At 47.8% G+C, this 18,471-nt stretch overlaps 2 protein-coding genes across 7 annotated transcripts in view; one reads left to right on the top strand and one right to left on the bottom strand.

Moving 5' to 3' along the window:
• The window catches only part of ADAM17 (ADAM metallopeptidase domain 17), a 34,070-nt gene extending 22,295 nt beyond the window's left edge, over nt 1–11,775 (top strand). For all 3 annotated transcript variants that reach the window (XM_066994913.1, XM_066994915.1, XM_066994912.1), the window contains exons 11-19: nt 1,647–1,799; nt 2,611–2,810; nt 3,369–3,472; nt 4,148–4,282; nt 5,003–5,133; nt 6,002–6,080; nt 7,234–7,322; nt 7,946–8,002; nt 9,699–11,775. In XM_066994913.1, the coding sequence (XP_066851014.1) occupies nt 1,647–1,799; nt 2,611–2,810; nt 3,369–3,472; nt 4,148–4,282; nt 5,003–5,133; nt 6,002–6,080; nt 7,234–7,322; nt 7,946–8,002; nt 9,699–10,049 (1,299 nt within the window). In that variant the 3' untranslated portion in view covers nt 10,050–11,775. The remainder of the gene's footprint in view (nt 1–1,646; nt 1,800–2,610; nt 2,811–3,368; nt 3,473–4,147; nt 4,283–5,002; nt 5,134–6,001; nt 6,081–7,233; nt 7,323–7,945; nt 8,003–9,698) is intronic.
• On the bottom strand, nt 7,985–18,038 carry IAH1 (isoamyl acetate hydrolyzing esterase 1 (putative)). 4 transcript variants are annotated; one of them, XR_010830598.1, is made up of 7 exons: nt 17,882–18,038; nt 16,683–16,735; nt 16,095–16,243; nt 15,119–15,280; nt 13,862–13,980; nt 13,248–13,507; nt 7,985–10,543 (listed from the first exon to the last, which is right to left on the bottom strand). XR_010830598.1 is itself a non-coding variant. In XM_013172609.3 (6 exons), the coding sequence occupies exons 1-6, from the start codon at nt 17,960–17,962 to the stop codon at nt 13,340–13,342; spliced, it is 732 nt and encodes a 243-aa protein (XP_013028063.2). In that variant the 5' UTR covers nt 17,963–18,038; the 3' UTR covers nt 12,046–13,339. The 4 variants fall into 4 exon arrangements, 3 of the variants coding, with proteins under 3 accessions (XP_013028063.2, XP_013028065.1, XP_047927266.1); XM_013172609.3 differs by lacking the exon at nt 7,985–10,543 and having other exon boundaries at nt 12,046–13,507; XM_013172611.3 differs by lacking the exons at nt 7,985–10,543; nt 17,882–18,038 and adding an exon at nt 17,617–17,689 and having other exon boundaries at nt 12,046–13,507.
• Between the last annotated feature and the right edge of the window lie 433 nt (nt 18,039–18,471).

Genomic DNA, 18,471 nt, shown 5'->3' with positions numbered 1-18,471 from the left:
TACGTACGTGTTTGCTGGTGATGAGTTTTCTGGGATTGTGACAAGCCTCTGTGCTGTCAGAAGCAAGCTGCTGGCTCTCAGATTGAGTCAGGTCCCAGGGGACAAGGATCTAGGTCACAGATCCCTTATCATTTTTTTTGTCCTTGTTGACAAGAGGAGTCGGGGCTGACTGCAACTGAAGGCTGAATTCACTGAGAACAGGGATGGGGAAATGTGGCCAGTGTCTAATAGAAGACGCAGTTATCCAACTACAAACAGGATTTTGATATCCAAAGATTAATGTAAATGTATTTTGCTTAAAACAAAAAATTATTCTCAAACAGGACAAGAAATAGGCTTATTAGTACTAATACTAATGTAAATTGATGCTCTCTGGATTTTTTCATAGCTAATGAGACAGTGAAGACACAAAGGCCTGAACGTGAGATTTGTTTCGCTTGTAAAGATACCGGAGCAGTGCCTGCGTTTGCAGCTCCCAAGTTTTTGCAGTTGGACATCTTTCCCTTCTGCTGATTTCTCAGCTGTGCGTCGCTGTAGCCTGATTATAAATGGAATTCATAATTGGTGTGTGGGCTAAAACTTGGCACAGAAGCTGTCAAGAAGCTAGAAAAAGAAAAAGACAGTGGAGCTTTGTGTTAGAGGGATGTTGACAAAGAGCTCTTAGCAGTTGCCACGCTATTTGCATTTGTTGCTCAGTCTCCAAGCTGGAGCCCTGTCTTGGCTGACAAAGGAGACTGAGTTTGACGTCTTCCCAGCAGGAGTCACAAAGCTGGGATGAAGCAGTAGGTGCGCACGGGCTCTTTTCACAGGGAGAGTTGTGCACAGTGTCTGATCAGGTTTAAAAAGGAAGAAAACAATTCTGCTTAAAACCCTCCCCCAAATGCAACGCGTTGTTGCGGCACGTAGTCCTTCCTGTGCCTGAAGAGCAGCAGCAATGACTGTTTCCTCACCAAACTTACTTCTCTGTCGTGAACCACGCAGTCGCCCTGTGGTTAACTTTTATTTCTGTGCTAGTTTTCTTTGTGGTTGTCACCTTGAGAGCTTGACACCACCTGCTGGTCAAGGCCATGAAGAGAGACACGTATTTGGGATCCTCGGCAGGAGTCTTGCCGTGTAAAAATGTTGGAAATTCACCCCTGCTGGGCTGCATTTGTAGATATCTTTCCTAGTAGTCATGCAAAAGAGGAGCTTATTCACCAGTCGTAATGTAGTCATCCATTTAGAAGGAATAATAATATTGGCAAGATAAGTTTGAGCAAGAGATTGACTAATGGTGGTAGCTGGTGTGTGTTTAGATTGTTTTTTGGTTTGAACTTTTTATGCCTTTTAAAATCAGATCTAGATATTTTGAGTATCTGCTTTGCATTGAAAACAAAATAGAGCTGGTATTCCAGGGCAGCAGTTTGCTTTTAGCAGCTGTATAGTACTCAGACCTAGTCCTGGAATGTGCCTTTGGAAGCGGGCCATGATTTTACTTGCCTTTAGTTCCCCACCTCTAAAAAAAAATGATAATGGGGAAATTGCTTTTCCATCTAAGTGTGTATCTGAGAATTGTAGGTGGCTTGGAAGTAGCCGGGATCACCTCTTGTCCTGCTCAGACTGATTTTTTTTTCAGCACTCCTTTTTTTTTTTACTCTTCAAAAAAGGAGGCTGACCTGGTTACGACGCACGAACTTGGACATAACTTTGGAGCAGAGCATGATCCTGACAGTCTGCCAGAATGTGCCCCCACTGAAGACCAGGGAGGGAAATACGTTATGTATCCGATTGCTGTCAGTGGAGATCACGAAAACAATAAGGTATCGTTGCATAATTTTGCTTCCGCACACATCTCCACCATGGTCGGTGATCCTTTGCACAGAAAGACTGTTCAGCTAATGATTCTTCTAGGTAGAAACAGATGGGAAAAAACAGATCAGGCATAAAAAGAAAACATGTTTGTGTGCAGCTGGGTTCCCTGCAAGATGATCTTTGCTTTCTGAGTTTCACTGGAGCTCATAGCGTGTCCCAGTAGTGTTTGTAATCAATTGTTTGTAATTAGCTGTGGCCAAATGCTCCTGGAAGCAAGTCATCTGCAAGGTTCAAATACAGGACCTGCAGCAGCAAGCGCTAAATAGCATTTGGGTGGTTTTGTTAGAGGCTCCCAGATGGCACAGCCTGCTAGTGGGGCTTCCCAGTCTCAGAAATCTGCAGTTGCACCGTGGACTTGGCATCGTGCTTGTTTCACAGCTGAGGAACCAAGATATCAAGGGAATTGAGTAGCCTGCAGTCTAGTCTGACTTTTTAGGGTTTACACTTAACCCTGCTGCCAGGAGGCACCCCAGACTGTCCCCGTTGCTGCAACTTTGCTGCCCTTCCTGAAGCAGCAGCGGGGTTTGGCTCGGTGACTCTGAGCCAGGCTGGGAGGATATCTGTGCATCCTTTACGGACCCAGCCATTATTTTCTTACCTTAAATTTTTTCCAAGCTATCAAAATGTCAGTATGGAGAGATTATTGCTTTCTGAGACACCAGAATTTGGAGGTCTACACAGGCCGAGACTGTCTTAGATGCACTTGTTGACAGAAAGGTTCACTCCTCAGTGCTGCTCTTTCCCCTCGTGACTCTCTAGATGTTCTCAAGCTGCAGCAAAAAATCCATCCATAGGACCATAGAGATCAAGGCCCAGGAGTGCTTCAAGGAGCGCAACAACAAAGTGTGCGGGAACTCCAGGGTGGACGAGGGGGAGGAGTGCGATCCCGGCCTCCTGCACCAACAGGCTGATCCCTGCTGCTCTGCAGACTGCAAACTGAAGGACGGCGCCAAATGCAGGTGAGGGGAAAGGAGCCGCAACTTCTCATGCGCGGGGAGAGAATGGTTCAGCTCTGCACCGTGCTGCAGGAGAGAAAACTCACTAAATTCCTGTTTAGCAAGAAATTCCCTCAACTTCAATGACTGTGGTTGTGCTGAGGGTACTTCTGCATTAGGTGAAGGATGGAGAGAGCACAGAATACAGCAGTAAACCTTCAGGACAGGTAGGGAGGGGGAAATTTGTGGGGAAGAACGCAGTGTGAAATCTTGTCCTAGGTTGAACGGCAAGTTGATGATGACAATGAGGATTTAAGTGTCTTGAACAAGAGCCCTTGTGTTGTCTTACAGTATGTCGTGCTTTGTGTGCATTCAATTCATCTTCTTTGGTAAATGAAGAGTGGGTAGAGGATGGTTGTGACAGGGGGTGCAGAGAGGGCAAGATTTTTCAACTAGTGAGTGAATCTTGAAGTAGCTTTTTTTCTAAACGGCCTCTTTCCCTGCCTTTGTCGTGCTCGTACTTCTTTGGAAAAAAAAAAAAGTTGCTCAATATTTCTTCTTTTCATGTTGATGTTTCCACAGCGATCGGAACAGCCCCTGCTGCAAAGGCTGCCAGTTTGAAAGCGCACAGAAAAAATGCCAAGAAGCCATAAATGCCACTTGTAAAGGAGAGTCTTTCTGCACTGGTAGGACATGGTTCTGCCTCCCTTACATCAGCTAGCCAAGTGCTCCGGGCGCAGCGTCCTGTTAGATCAGCCTTCAGACTAGCGCCCTTTGTTTGTCCGGTACAACTAATTTTAGAGAGCAGCTAAGCATCACAAAATTGCCCTATAATGAGTTTCATTGTAGTTCAGGAGCCACTTGGTGAGTTACTGCCCAGGAGAACATGGAGAATGTTGATTTCTTCTTCCCCCCTCCTCCTTTTCTTTCCCTTCAAGAAAAAAAAAGAACAGGGCAAGTCACAGGGAGGGGACAGGAATGAGCTGAACCTTGCAGTGATTCCACCCTTTCTATGGTAGCTCTGCTTCACTTCCCCACTGCTTTACTTCCTCCTCATAATCTTTTCTGGAGGCAAGAAGACAAGGCAGAGCTGCTGGTGCTTTACTGACGGGGCCTCCAGGGTTGTCTTGGTCACCAGAGTGCCCCGATGCCTGAGTTGTTGAAAGCCTCCAAAGTTCCTGCTGCCTCTCGGGGGACTTTGGCAGGCAGCCTGCAGCTGAAAGCTAAGAAAAAGCTACTGGAGTTCCCCCTGGGATGAGTCTGGATTTTGTTTTCTCTCCATTTTTCCCTTTTCTTTTGCACCCCTAGGTGTTCTGCCCTTTGCTCTAACACAGTCCTCCCATTGTTGACCCCACCTGCAGGGAACAGCAGCGAGTGCCCTCCCCCAGGGAACGCTCCGGACGACACGGTCTGTGTGGACATGGGGAAGTGCAAGGATGGGGAGTGCGTCCCCTTCTGTGAGAGGGAGAAGAACCTACGGTCATGTGCATGCAACGGTGGGTGACGTGGGGCTGGACCAAAATGTCCCAGCTCTGCTCCTCAGGTAGAGCTCGGCTCACCCCTTGGAGAGCCAAATTTATGGACCCTCTCAGATTTCTGGTTAAAAAAAAAAAAAAAAAACTGGAGTTTAAGCTGTTGGTTTTCTGGGGCTGGTGTTTTCTGTTTGGAAAAGGAACGTGAATGTCCTCCTGTCCTCTGGAGGTCTGAGAATTTTAATTCTCAATTCTCAAATTTAATTCTCTAAAATTCTCAAACCTCTGGGTTGAGAATTTTAAATAAGACTTACGGTCTGCACCCTAGTTAAAGGAGAGGGCGCTCCTGCCCTCCTCTTCCTCAGCCCCAGGCAGACAGGAGGGAAAGTCTGGCTGTCCTCTGATTGTAAGGGGGGTTGCCAAATGACTTCTGGACAGATGCAGCCTCCAACAAGTGGAACTTATTCTACCTCCTGTTAATTCCTGCATGTTTGGGGTATCAGCTAGCACAGCTTGGTCCTGCTATGTCCCCTAATAACAGGGCATCTGCTTCAGCTTCGCGTTGGTCTGTTGTTTGGGCTTGGCATTGGAGTGCCCAAAACTGGGTGCCTTGCATGTTCCTGCCTTCCTCGTTGGAAAGCTGGGCAGGAACGTGGTCAGCCCGGGGACATCTGCCTGGTTTGGGGTTGCGGTGACCCTCAGTGCTGCTGGGGGCTGATGATCGAGTCCGTGGCTTTCTTACAGAGACGGATAACTCCTGCAAGGTGTGCTGCCGTGACGAGCAGGACAGGTGCATACCGTACGTTGATGCTAACGACCAGTTCCTGTTCCTGCGCAAGGGGAAGCCTTGTACCGTGGGCTTCTGCGACACAAACGTAAGTGGTTCCAGGTAGCAGTGTGACAGAGTTCCGAAACGTCATTCACCTCTCCACAGCGTAAATACTAAAGGGTGTCTGAGGCTGCGGGTGGGATACAGTCCCTCAGAGCTGAGCAAGGTGAAGCTGTTACTTCTGCCACTGCTTACTAGGCCCTTTTTTTGCTGCTCCCTGCAGCTCGCGTGAGGGCGGCCGTTGGGCACTGCCGCAAGCTCAGCTAGGTTAGCAGTGCTTGCTATTTCAGCTGTGCGCATTAGCCCAGTTAATTTTGACTAAAGTAAATCAGGCCAGGAAGCAATCTGATGAAGGTCTGGCTGGCAGCGTCTCCAGGGGGCAGCGAGCCCGTGGCAGGGAGAATGTGACGGATCGCTGGCGCTCGGGGACCGGTTCCACGTGCAGCTGCGTGGCCAGCCGCAGCCTGCAGGCCCCGAGCGGCTAAGCTAAGCTGGGTGTTGGCAGGCGTGAATTTTGGAGGGCGTACCTCAGCCCTCGTGCTGCAGAACTGAAGGACTGATGCTCTGCTGCGTTTAAATCAGCACAGCCAGATCTGTGGAAGCCTGTCTGTAACCACGGGTGCCTGAGAGCTGCAGCCTTTTTGGTGGGTAGCGGGAATTAAGGCTTCCAGTGCTTAAACTTCTCCAGAAACTTCAGTTTGGTGTCCCCTAACGTGGGAGGCAAAATAGAGGCAATAAAAATGGACCAGTGAAGCTGCGAATGAGTAAATCTCTTCAGAATGTGTGTGAAGTGCTGTGTCCGTGCAGCTTTTATTTCATTAAAATCTTGGCATCTTCCTCCCCCTCCAAGAAGCAAGTAGTTAATGCTTACGTGGCCTAAGATGATTTTTTTTTTTTTTTTTTTACTTTTGCAGGGCAAATGTGAGAAGCAAGTACAGGATGTGATTGAACGGTTTTGGGATTTCATAGACCAACTTAGTATCAATACCTTTGGTAAGATGTGTAACCATATCCTTTGGGTTCTTCAGTTCATGACACAAACCTCAAAACCACAGGGGGAGTTAGCTGGCTGGTTTTGCTCGTCTACAGGAGGGTAGTTAGCAGCTGTGTTTCTGAAGTACAGATATATTTTTGCATAAGATTTGACAGTATTGATCTTGCCTTTGAGGCTGAAGGGATGGGAGCATTTTGCATTTTTCCTCTCCGTTATTTCCTAGTCATCTTCCAAGCTTGTAAAAGAGGCGATAGCTCTTCCAGCAAGCTTCTTGTTTAAATACCAGTAAGTAGGTCAATTAGAGGAAAGGAAATAGCGGTCTTGTTAGAGGTCAGCTAGCTGCAGCATAGTAGAGTTAAAGTAGGCCTCTCGGTGGGATTTAAATGTCAACAGACTGGGAAAGGAGAACTTCATTTCTCTTGTTTAATAAAACCACCTCCAGCTGTGTGCCTGAGTCACTGGCTGGCAAGGGTAAGCGTGCCTCCTTGTCCTGATCCCCGCCGTGCAATGCGAGCAGGTAGCCACCTCCCAGCGGGACTGGGTCTTGCTCTGGTACTGTAATCATCCCAAAACTGTTAATGAGCAGGTGCTCGTGTAATGACAGGGCAACACTGCCTGCGTTCGTGGTAGTGCTGGGCATATACCTGTGATTATATGGGGTTGGGGCCTTCAAACTTAAGTTCTAAGATAAATATATATATATATAAAATAAATTTCCTGGGTAATTATTAAAGCTATTTAGTTAAGCAGATGCAGTATGCATCTCTGTTCAAAAGTAGGTGTATTTTTTGTTGTCACAAGACTGTAGAATCAGAATTTTCTAACTGGTGTGCAGCGTGTTTTGTAATTGAGAGAGGCTTGGCTAACTAAATAGCCCGCTCCCAGTCTCATGATATTAAATGTTACGGCCTGTCAGCATTTCTTATCAGAGAAGAGCAGGGAAAAAAATGTTACTGTTAACTATTTTAGAAAATTATATCAAATATGCTTAAAAAAAGGCAAAAAACAATTACATTATGCTGGCCTAGTCCTGCAGCCTGTGTTGTCTCTGAGAAATCCTGTGAGCTGGCTTGCGGTGGGAACGGGGATTTGTGTGTACAGTCACGAAATGGTATTTGGTAAGTTACTAATGGATTTGAACTAATTTCCCAGGGAAGTTCCTAGCAGATAATATAGTGGGCTCCGTGCTCGTCTTCTCATTACTCTTTTGGATTCCCCTCAGCATCCTTGTGCACTGCGTGGTGAGTAAGCTGCCTCGAGATGACTGCCTCTGGGACTGAGCTGTAGGAGAGCACCCTTCCTGTTGTGACTGGCAAACGTCCGTGGGAGAAGGAGATGGGAGGCTTTTAGGAAAGCCCAGAGGGAGCACCTAGCATGTGTCCCTTCAACAGGCAAAACTCTCGCTAACTCTGCCGGGCTCTAGCAGCCCCATGCTCCCATGGCCGTCTCCTGGAGCCATTCCTGTTCTTCCTTAGGCAGATTTTTTTTCTGCCTTCCAGGTTCTGCCCAAGCATAATTCTGATAACTTCCATTAGAGTCGAAGTTTTCTCTGGCCCTCCCCACAATTTGTGGGGACACCCAGGGCAGGAAGTGGTGTAGGTTGAGCTTGAGTGCATGGGTGCAGAGAGAAAGGTCACAGCGACTGAGAACGTGGGCGCGTGGGGTGGGGTTGGGGCAGAGGATTGCTGCCCCGTGAGCACAGCCCGGGGGACGGATGGGAAGGCAGGGGATGTAGGGAAGGGGGAAGAAAGTCCCTGTCCTGCTGTGTCCCTGCAGGGAAACTAGGACAGGGGCGTTGTTTGCATCTGGGAAAGCAACTTGTTGTGCGTGTGCTTTGGTTTACTTTTTGCTTTTTTCCCAATAGGACAAGAAATTGGACAAGCAGTACGAGGAGAACACCAAGTCTCTGTTCTGCCCCAGTGTAAGTTGCTGCCTGAATACGTTCCTGCAGCCCCGTGCCTCGAGCTGGGGACAGACGAATCGATTCGAGGGAAGCTCTGCTTTCTTGCCGAAGCTGGTGTTTGGTGTATCAAGCACCGCGGCTTGGCAGGTCTGGTTTTTCCTTCCTGTAAGAGCTGGGCCTTGACTTTGTTGACAAGGCAGGTTTCTCACCCCAACCACAGCTCCCGAGGCAGGAAGCCGCCGAGCGCCGCCAGCGCCTCTCTTGCAGGGTCTCCTCGGCACGGGTCACTCGGCAGCTCCGACCGCAGGCCGCTTGTTCCCAGCTAAGCGGTGTCAGCAAAGCTCAGGGCAACGCAGCAGAAAAATCTCTGCAGAACGTGGTGTCTCTGCTGCAGAACAGCCGTGTGCAGGGCCTTTAGCAGCCGGGTGTGCTGAGGCTTTCCACTTACAGAAAAGTCAGCCCCGGGGTGCAAGGACCCGTTGCTTGGCAGGTGGTGACATGTCTCGCTTTGCAGAGGCTGATTTGGGAGAGGGGAAGAGCAGTAAAGTGCACAGATAAATTTTAATTACAGTCCAGCTCGAGGCATCTTCTGGCAAAGATTTTTGGGCATCCTGTCTGGTGCTTTGACAGCTTGTTTTTTATTAATAACTGCAATATTGTCAAGGAAATGTCATTTTTGTCATGGGAGAGGGAAAGGAGCCTTGCAGAGCTCCTTAGCTGCTGGAGGAAATGTGCTGGAGTCAGAGTTTGGAGGCAGATTGCCTCTGTAATGTACGTGCATGTAACCAGAGGTGATGTTAGCTTGAGTCCTCGAGTCCTCCATAATTGCTCTTGCGTGCCATAAAAGTCACCTTGGATCTTTGTACTTGGATCCAGTCAAGAACACGCTCCAGAAGCGGGTGCAGCTGTACTCAGTGGCCTCCTTGCACCAGTAACAGGTTTAGCAGAGAAATCCAGTCTCTCTCGGATCTGCCCAGTATTGAGCAGCTCAGAAAAGCAGTACTGTTAGCATCTAAACATTTTACCCTACTTCTCATGCCATGCCCTTGTCTATTCCCTTTCTCTTGCCCATTATCAGCATTTACTAAGGTTTGTAAGGATTTTTCATGCCCGGAAATCTCTGGATATCTTCCAAGCCATGCTCAAATAGAAGCAGAAACCAACAGAATTTAATTTAATCGGGGCTGCAGAATGTGGGTGTGATCAGAGTGGACCCCTCAGGTCTCTGATGCCGTGTTCAGTGCGACTTCTTTAGCGTAACTCAAGGAACTCCTCGGGTTCCAAATGTGGCACAGGCTGTACCTTTGGCTGTTTCCTTGCACTGAGCTCCCGGTGTTGTCCGACTTGACCTTGCATTTCCAGCCCGAGGTTTGGCCGAAGCAGAGCGAGGCCCCAGGGGAGGTGGGGCTGGGTTGTCACCTCTGTCCCTCTGAAGCTGTCACCCGTGTTGCTTTAAACGGAGTAGAAACCAGCAGAGATAGAAGGGCTTTCTGCCTTTAATGCTTAGCGTAGCTGGATTTGTTGAGAGAAAACAATACAAAGAATTACTTCTGTTGGATATTCCCTGTAAAGGAAGGGAGAGAGGGGAGCGGCGGCCTTCAGCCACCCAGCTGAGCCGCAGGTGCTCCGTGAGGGTGCCTTTCTTTAACCCGTTCTTGAAACCAGCAAAAAACACGAATCCCGAGCTAGAGCCTGTCTGCTTTCCCCCCTGCAGAACGTGGAGATGCTGAGCAGCCTGGACTCGGCCTCCGTCCGCATCGTGAAGCCCTTCCCGGCGGCGCAGTCGAGCAGCCGGCACCAGCCCCTGCAGCCCATTGCCGCCGTGCCGCCGGCGGCCGCGGCGCCCAAGCAGGACCACCAACGGATGGACACCATCCAGGAGGACCCCAGCACCGACTCCCACATCGACGAGGACGGGTTCGAGAAGGACCCTTTCCCGAACAGCAGCTCGGCTGCCAAATCTTTCGAGGACTTGACGGACCACCCCGTCACGAGGAGCGAGAAGGCGGCGTCCTTCAAACTGCAGCGCCAGAACCGGGTGGACAGCAAAGAGACGGAGTGCTAGTGCCCCGCTGCCTTCCGAGCGCGTGGCTCCTGCGTGCGAATTGAGTCCGTTTGGATCTGAAACCATTTCATTTATATAAATACGGATATATGTATATATATTTTTGTGAGGGAGCGGGGGAAATAAGGAAGTGACCTACTGCAGATGCTGGTCATGTGTATGACCTTCCTTAAATTACATTTATTAGAGCATTATATCTTTTAAAAAACGAAAATCCAAACTAAAAGTGGCTTGTTTTTGAAGCTTTTTTGGATTTGTTTTTCTGTTTTCTTGACCTCTAACATTTCCTTCAACCTGTGGTGCAAACCAGAATATCCTCCTGGATATCGGATTGTGTATATCAGCCTTTTTTTATAATTTAATATTTTGTAGTCTGATGGCACTGATAGACGAAATTAAGGGGCTTTTTAAACAAAACAAAACACTGCAGCACGTTCCTTATAGAACCGATCATCGGAGGTACGTGTAAGCAAAAGTCTGAACGTTACAGGTACCTGGAGAACAAAACGAGAGGAAGGAAACAGTTATGGTTTAACGGCATCTGATGAAGATGCATAATCAGAATCAAGAAGTTTGCTATACGGCTTTAAACACAAATAAAAGGCTCATACAGAGAATTAAACCTTATTCAGTGCATGGAAGTGCTCCTCTAGCATGAAACTCTTCTGACTCTTGCTGTGAGGTTGCCTTGTCTTGTGTTTTCATGGCAGAGAAATGGTTTTCCTACTCCGCAGCAGGAGCTGTTTGTGCTGCAGGTGGTGGTGAAAAGGAAGAAGTGTAAACGGAGAAATCATTTATGCAGATGAGAACTGTTTCAACTAATTGTTTACAGTCATTTCAGTGCAGAAATGTTTCTCTGAGCGTTATTTTGAGATAGGTAACACTATCGTCGAGATGTACAAAGAGCTGAGCCTCCTTTTTCAGGGTTTATGTGGCCTCTGGAAGCCCCTACTGCTAAAGAAGTGAAAAAATACCACACTCCATTGCAGGAGCACAGTTGTTTAAAAACAATTGTGACTTTAACGAAGTGGTTTTTGTTGGGTTTTTTTTTGGTGAAACTCCTAGGGCACGTACTGAGGAGATGTTGAGAATTCCAATTCCCACGCAGGTAATGGGATGTGACATTAGGAGCAGGTACCTCGCAGTGGTGCCCTTTAATTCAGCGTGCCGGCACAGAAGGTTGGAGCTCTGTAACGTGGGGTCTGTGGGCTGGGAGTGGGAGCTGAGCGATGTTTTAGCCTGGTAGCAGATGGACTGACACAGGGGAGTCACAGAGCAGCTATCACGACAGCGAAGAAGCATTTAATTCTGCCTCTGTTCTCTCCCACAATAATGAATTAATCAAACTGACATGATGTATGAATGACAGCAGACCCGTTTTAACTGTTACAAGCCTGCGCTCAGCCACAAAGGAACCGCAGCTGGGGAAAGCCTTTGTGTTTGTAAATGTGATGGGAAGTAACCAAAGCTGTGCTGAGAGAGTTGCACCAGTCTCTGCCTTCCCACCCAAGGACCTTGTTACACTAATACTTGAATGTGTGCCTTACGGTATTCCTAGCTGACTAGCTCGTGGTTTGTGTACTGGTTTTGGTTTGTTTGGTTTTCTTTTGTTGGTTTTTTTTTTTTTTGATTCCGTGCGAAGTACACGTGTGAGGAGTTAGTTAATTTAATTCCCGACACAATAAAAGCTTTTTATATTTTAAAAAAAAAAGTCAGTTAAACGAGAGCTGTTTCTGTGCAGTCCTTTCTGAAAAGATCTTCAGCTGTAAAACTGCGAGCTAAAAGGGCTTGGAGGTGTGGGTTGGGGTTCAGGCTCCCAGCAGCCGGGTGCTGAGTGCCTCAGGGTGTCCCACAGGGACTGCTACATCTGAAATCGTTTCACCTCTGAAATCCTGTAATCCATCCCCTCGTCTGATCAGGGTTTCAGGAACTCCGAACGAGGTACTTGCGCCGTTTCTTCTTCACAGCTAAAGCAAGATGACAGCTTCCACAGGGAGCCCTTCCACTCCTTAGCCAGCCTTTATTGCAGGAAATCATTACAGAGCAGCCAGTCCAGTTTAATCTTCATAAACATTTACAAATAGAGCCAACTCGCTTCTGGGCTGGCTCCAGAAGCATGAAAAATAACCAGCTGCAAGCCAATTCATAACGCTGTTGCACAGCAGATGGCAGGTCCTGGCCAACGTGTCGGTTCTTTAACGAAGCTGAGGCAAGCTCTTGGTGCTGAGCAAAGCAGGCACTGTCAGTGCTCCCTCCTCGGTCTCACCCACCACATGTATCACTCGAGGCCTCCGAGTGGCCTACCCTGTGTTGTTCCGATGGAACTGTTAACACAGCCCAGAGGAATTTTTTCTTTACCGTGACGTGCTATTCATTTCTCTTTAATCCACATTCCAGCAGTACTCCCATTTTTTTCTGCTATATGGTTGGCTGATTATTTCACATCCTGCTAATTATTTCCCAAACTGCTTGTTCAATTTGATCCAGGTTTCAGGCCATTTTTTTTTTTTTTTTTTTTTTAGTGTGTAAAGACAGGGTTGTAGTCTGCTTGTGTCCTCTTGGCTCAAAGCAGTATGCTCCTCTTACATCAGTCATTAAATTAGCGATTAAGACCAAAGCTCACTTGAAACACGACTTCGCAGCAAAGTGTGTTATGAGGGAGCTTTTTCAGCAGAGAAGCAAACCCTTTTTGATAGTTACTTCGTGATCCAAGTGTCTCAAAGGGAGCACGTGCATCACCAGAGTGATGCCAGGACTGCAAGCGCTGCCCTGCTTTGAGCACCTGGGCTCTGCGAGAAGCAGGTGTAAAGAAGCTACTGCTGGTGCCCAGCCTGAACTCAGCCCCACACACCCCCCAAACTATGAGCTATCACTACCAAAAGCCTTGCCAACGCGCAGATAACTGCTTTTACTGCTCCGTTACAACCAAACACAGCAGGCATGAATTGTTCTCGACAAAAGAAAATATAATTGCAGCTGCTACATATCGGCATCTAGATGTTTAAAAGTGATAGCCTGCATCGATCGCCCTGCAGCTAGGGCAGGCAACCCTTAAGGCAGCCTCTTTCCTGCAGTCACAGGGCAGCTCAGAACGGTTTTCCTCCAGCTCTCCTACAGAGTTTATCACCAGAACTCGCCAACCTGTTGGCACGGGATGCATGCAGACAAACCACCCCCTGGTCTCATCTTTATTCTTACATTTGCAGCACGCTGCGGGTACGGGCTGTCCGTCAGCAGCCTTGCTCTGTCGGGCAGGCTTGGCTCCCTCGGCTCGCTCCTGCATCGCGTCCTCACAGCAGACTGGCCTCGGGGTGCAGGTGGTCCACCTCCCGCCAGTAGGGAAGCAACCAGGGCAGGGCAGACAGTTTTTTTTCCAGGCGTTTCCAAAGCTGTGCCGCTAGAAAGCTGTTTCCTTCGGCTGACAGGTGAAGCCCGTCAGACAAATAGGAAGAGAAATCCTACAGGGGAGGTTAAAACCCTGTGTTAGCATCTTTGCCAGTTGCAAATAATAGAAAGTCTTGACAAATTTTTAAGTTCTTCAAAACCAGCTGGTATATATACTGTTTGGTTTTGCTTTTGCCCTTTGTATTTAAATATTAAGAGAATGCTTTGCCAGCCGAAGTCACTGCCGTTCATCCAGAAATGATCGTATGATTTAGCTAACCATTGGCTAACCACGGCTAACGGCCAGCTTGTATTGAGGCATGTTTTACCTTGCTGGAATATTTTGTCACTTCTCCCAGATGGGATTTGGGTATATTCAGCATCACTTCAGCGATTTGAGTTTCAAAGCCTCTCCCCTGACACCGTACCTGATTTTTCTGCATCAGTGTCCATAGGTCAAGCACGTCAGTCCCGCAGTCCCTGGCTACCTGCACGCAGGCCTGGGCGTACTCCCCCGTGGTGGCATTGCGGCGATTTAGTTTGTCCCCTGCCAGATACGAAGGAAAGGTTTAGCAATCCTCAGCAGAAAGTTCCTGACAGCAGGGGACTGCAGAACTAGAAACAAGCATCTGGTACTTAATGCATTTTTTTCTTCAAAAAAATAAATTGAAAATCAAAACAAAGTTCTTTTATAGTCAAGTTCAGCTCTGAAACAGCAGAACACAGCATCTCCCCAGTTCATTTCTCCTTTTCTCTGCCTTGCCAATCCTGCCCAGCCTACCATTACTCAGTAGGTACCAAAAAAGGAGCATGGAAACAGAAAGGAAACTTCTGGAGCTGGTGTGAGTCGAGAAGAGTCTTATGCAACTTGTATTACGCTAGGACTTTCTTTTATTTTGCAACTGCACTGTCAAATCTGCCCTGCTGATCAGACTGGAAGTCCCTGCACTCCAGAGGCTGTGTCACGCAGTGATCACTGACACACAGCAAAGCCCTCAAACGGAAAAAGTCAGGCAAAAACATAATGCCAGGGATGCTTTCTTGATAACAGGGAAGCGTGATTATGTTGTATAACAACATTCTAAATTAAAAACTATAAATATGGAGAAAAACTTACTTCACTCTCTTCCATTTATGCAGACAGGTGTAAACCAAGGAACACACCGGGTGTTTGTCCACCATGAGGTTTGTCCTTAGACTGGGATATTCTCTCTTGGTTTTTGTTGTTGTTATTGTTAAAATTTAAAATAAAGCTGCCTGGGACAGTACTGCTTATCCAAACAGGTGTGAAGTGTGCTGTGACTGTTAGAACATTTCCTAAGGTGCACGATGCCAACGTCCCTTCTGGTATCCGTGGTGTTCTGGGAGCTGCTAGGATGATGCAGTCTGCCTGGGACACCTCGACAAAACCTAAGTTCCCGAGGGGCAGCCACTTCTGTCAGTTTTATGCATGAGCAGATCAGTCAGCACTGTCAGAAGGATGTGATTAATTAGGCGGTAGTTACTCCACAGGCTCATCCAAAAGGCGTTTAGCAGAACCAGTTAGCAGTCATTTCCCATCAGCTCAAAGAACACGAACGCACTCTGGCACCAACCCAAAACTGATGGTCTGTCAGTCTGGGATCACTGACTTGAACCGTGGGGCTAAAAAGCAGAAATTCTGCCCAGATGCATCGTTCCTTTACCTTTGGCAAGGCACTCCTTTTCCCAAGCTGACTCCTGAAGAGGGGGCGGCGTTATCAGAATAATCCTGTCCTCAGCAATGTCTATGGACTTCAGATACTGCACCATGCTCTTTAAGTTCTCAGCGTATTCCTCCAAAGGAACGTGTTGCTTAGGGTTCAGATCTGTCAGGGGTGGAGGAAATGCATTAGTGATGTAAAATTGAGCTGCTTACACATTTATTACATGACAACTAAAGCGCGTTTTATACAGAATAAAAAGGTGGGCACTTCTCACTTTTGGTAAGCAGTTCACCTGCTTAATTCGGGAGGTGTGGTGGGAAGATGCAGTTCCTCAACATGCAGAGCAGACAAATCAGGAGTTTAAACACAGCATTATTTAAACTAATACAGGTGAGGCACAGGGAAAAATAAATGACCTTTTTTTGAAGATGCTTTTTCTTACAGGTTGTATCTTAGTGTTAGATCACATCATCACCTCAAACTTCACCCAAAACAAAACCTAAGATTTTTTAACTCTGTTGGATGCAGAGAAAATTTTGGAAACTCCCATGGGATTTACAGACAGTCCTTTATGTACTGATCTTATCGTTCTGATTAGACTAAGCTCTGCGTGTTACTATGCTTATCTTTAAGAGAATCCAATGCTATCTTCCCTCATTTCATCAACTGCCAAGAACCCATCAGGCTGCTTTAAGGGCTGAAACATCAGCTAGATGCCCAACTCCAATTTTAAGTGTTGGATATATGAATAATTCTTGAGCACCTTCAAGTTTACTGTTACTGTTAAAACTTGGTCAGAGAGAAGGAGAAGGCGGTGCAAGGTTTAAATACAATCAATCCACTGTAAAAATGAAAAAAGGACAGCTATTTCACAGAGAAGAAGAAGGAAAAGTCTGTGTAACTTAGTCTTTTCTGCTAAACTATAAAAACTGTCTTAAGAGAACAGGCCACAGGAAAAAAATGAAAGTTACCGTACCTTTCAAAGCGCTGTCATTAGCTCCAAAGAAAATAGTAACTGCAACAGTACTCTCAGCACCAGAATTTTTACTGATCAATCTTGGAAGGATCATTTTAGCCCACCTGGTATTGTACCCCGAGAGTCCACGATTTACAACATCACATTTTCTGAAAGACACATTCAGAAAGAACACCTCACCCCATCAGAACGAAACTTGAGAAGTTTTGACCTGTTTTGTCAGGATAACTGCCTCTGCATCGCAGAATCAATGAGATTTCACAGGAGTTTTTAGCAGAATTGTAACTTTATGTTCTGAAAGTGCACTCACAGGTTGCATCTACACTATTTAACTATCACTTAGACTATGAAACCAGAAAAGCAACTTTGACAAAAATAATAGGATTTTTTTATTGTTGTTCTACTCAAGCTTTACAGCAACCTCCAATGGGTATTTCCACCAGTACTGGGATTATACCACCAAGAAATTCCCATGTCAATAAATAAATAAATGAATGTTAATAAACACACATTGAATACTAATTTTCTTTTTGAAACGCTGAATGACTTTTGCATGCTAGTAAGAACTTTTAAAATGTAAGCTCTTACCTGACGAGCCTCTCAGCGAGGAATGCTCCCCAGCCATGTTCCTGGAAGGAAAACTAAACACAAGGAACACGTCAGACTGTCACTAGAAGCAGCACTCGCTCCTCAGCAGGTCAGCCTCACCGCCAGCCTCTTCTTTCTTATTTTCCTGTTATTTACTAAGATTCTTTCACTGTGACTTCATTCTGGGGAGCACCTTTCACTAATCCTCTCTCTACGTGCTACCTCAAGTGCAGTTTGAAACCTGCCTCTTTTAGGAGTGGGGAAAAAAAGATCAAAATCCCCTTCCCTTTTTGCTTATTCCCACTGCTGCGCCACCCGTCCTGCTACAGCATTTTGCCTGCCTACAGAGGCACCGTGAGCTGGTTTAGACACAAACCTCCCTTTTAAAGGAACCACTCTCCTTCCAGAAATAAGAGCCCAGCTCCCTGATCTGCTTCACCGTGCTACAATGAAGAGCGCTGGGCACAAGGTAGAGACCCTGCGCTCCCCAAAAGGGTTCCCCAAAAGGAACTCAGCCCCAAAATGGACACCAGAGTGCCCCAGCTGGCACTGCCTCAGAGGAAACTTCTACACAACCCCAGCATGGTCACCCCGACACCAAAGGTGTCCCTGGGGGGTAAGGGCCTGGAGCCACACAGGAGTGGGAATGGGGCTGAGGAGAGGAGGGCGGGGGACAGCAAAGGGGTGGCCGGTACAAACAGCAGGCTCTGGAAAACACCAGTGAAACACCAGCAGTTACACTTTTACCTGACGCTTCTAATACGTGGCCTTCACTGGAAAAAAGGGCCTGAATCTCCTAAAATACCAGCCCCTGAAAGCTGTCCCTGGGGGTTCAGCGGGCTCGCCTTCCCGCCTCACGGCCTCCCTCCTGCCCCTGAGGTGACAGCGGCGGCTGATCCCCGCCAACACCCCACCCCCACCCCCAAACACACACCCGCAGCTGTTGAGTGCTCATTTTTCCTTAAAAACTAGTAATAAATAAAGCCCTGCGCTTGGCTCCACTCCAACACCAGGCCTCGAGGGAAGTCTGCTGGCGCAGCACCCACGGAAAAGCTGAGGGGAGGCCGGGGCTGGGGCTGCCCCTCAGATACCACGCAGGAGGCACAGGGAGGTTGACGGGGCTCCGCAGGTCTACGAGGGAACCCCACCGGCCCCACAGCGGCAAGGAGAGCACACGGGGAGCGCCATGGGGCCGCTACCTCAGTGATGGAGTCTCCAAAAAGGACGATGCGGGGCCAGAGCAGCAGCCGCCCGCGGACACCCGCCTCTGCCAGCGCCATGGCGGCTGCCGGACGTCCGCCGCAGCAGCAGCAGGAGGAGGAGAAGGAGGAGGAGGAAAAGGAGCGGCTGCTGCTAAGCTCCCCAGTCAGATCTCCTCGTGTCGAGCGGGAATTAAACAAACAAACAAAAAAAAGCACCACAGACAGTCAGATGCTGAGCATCCTTCCTTGGGAGATGGTGCTGAGGGCTTCCTCCCACACAGGGACAGAGACAACAGTCCTAAGGCTACTCTAGTGCTGTTTAACTGTCCTAACGAGTGCTTCTGCAGCTCTCAAAAGTTCCAGGAAAATACATTAAAAGGGCAGAAAATAAAAAGGTATTGGGCCCACAACTGAAATGGGAATGAAGCCAGGGCCCTGAGGCTCCCCCCGCCTTGCACCCTCACCTGCCAGGCAAGGCTCGCTGGGCTGAAACACCGCCGAACAAAACTTTCCCCCAGCACAAAACCCTGAGCAGCTGCTTCCCTTCACTTTTATTTTAACATTTTACTGTTTTCCCCTCCTTTTAA

Source organism: Anser cygnoides, chromosome 3, assembly GCF_040182565.1.
Source record: "Anser cygnoides isolate HZ-2024a breed goose chromosome 3, Taihu_goose_T2T_genome, whole genome shotgun sequence".
In the NCBI taxonomy this organism is placed as follows: Eukaryota; Metazoa; Chordata; class Aves; order Anseriformes; family Anatidae; genus Anser; species Anser cygnoides.
The sequence above is the reverse complement of the archived record's forward strand: the minus strand, read 5'-3'. Positions and strand labels throughout refer to the sequence as shown.

Bases quoted from the DNA above. Each gene is read 5' to 3' on its own strand.
- IAH1 (XM_013172609.3), bottom strand. From the start codon at position 17,962: ATGGCGCTGGCAGAGGCGGGTGTCCGCGGGCGGCTGCTGCTCTGGCCC. The intron at 15,281-16,094 runs GTACGGTAACTT...CACCCCTGACAG, and splicing joins TAATGACAGCGCTTTGAAAG to ATCTGAACCCTAAGCAACAC. The intron at 13,508-13,861 runs GTACGGTGTCAG...CCTCCCCTGTAG, and splicing joins CACTGATGCAGAAAAATCAG to GATTTCTCTTCCTATTTGTC.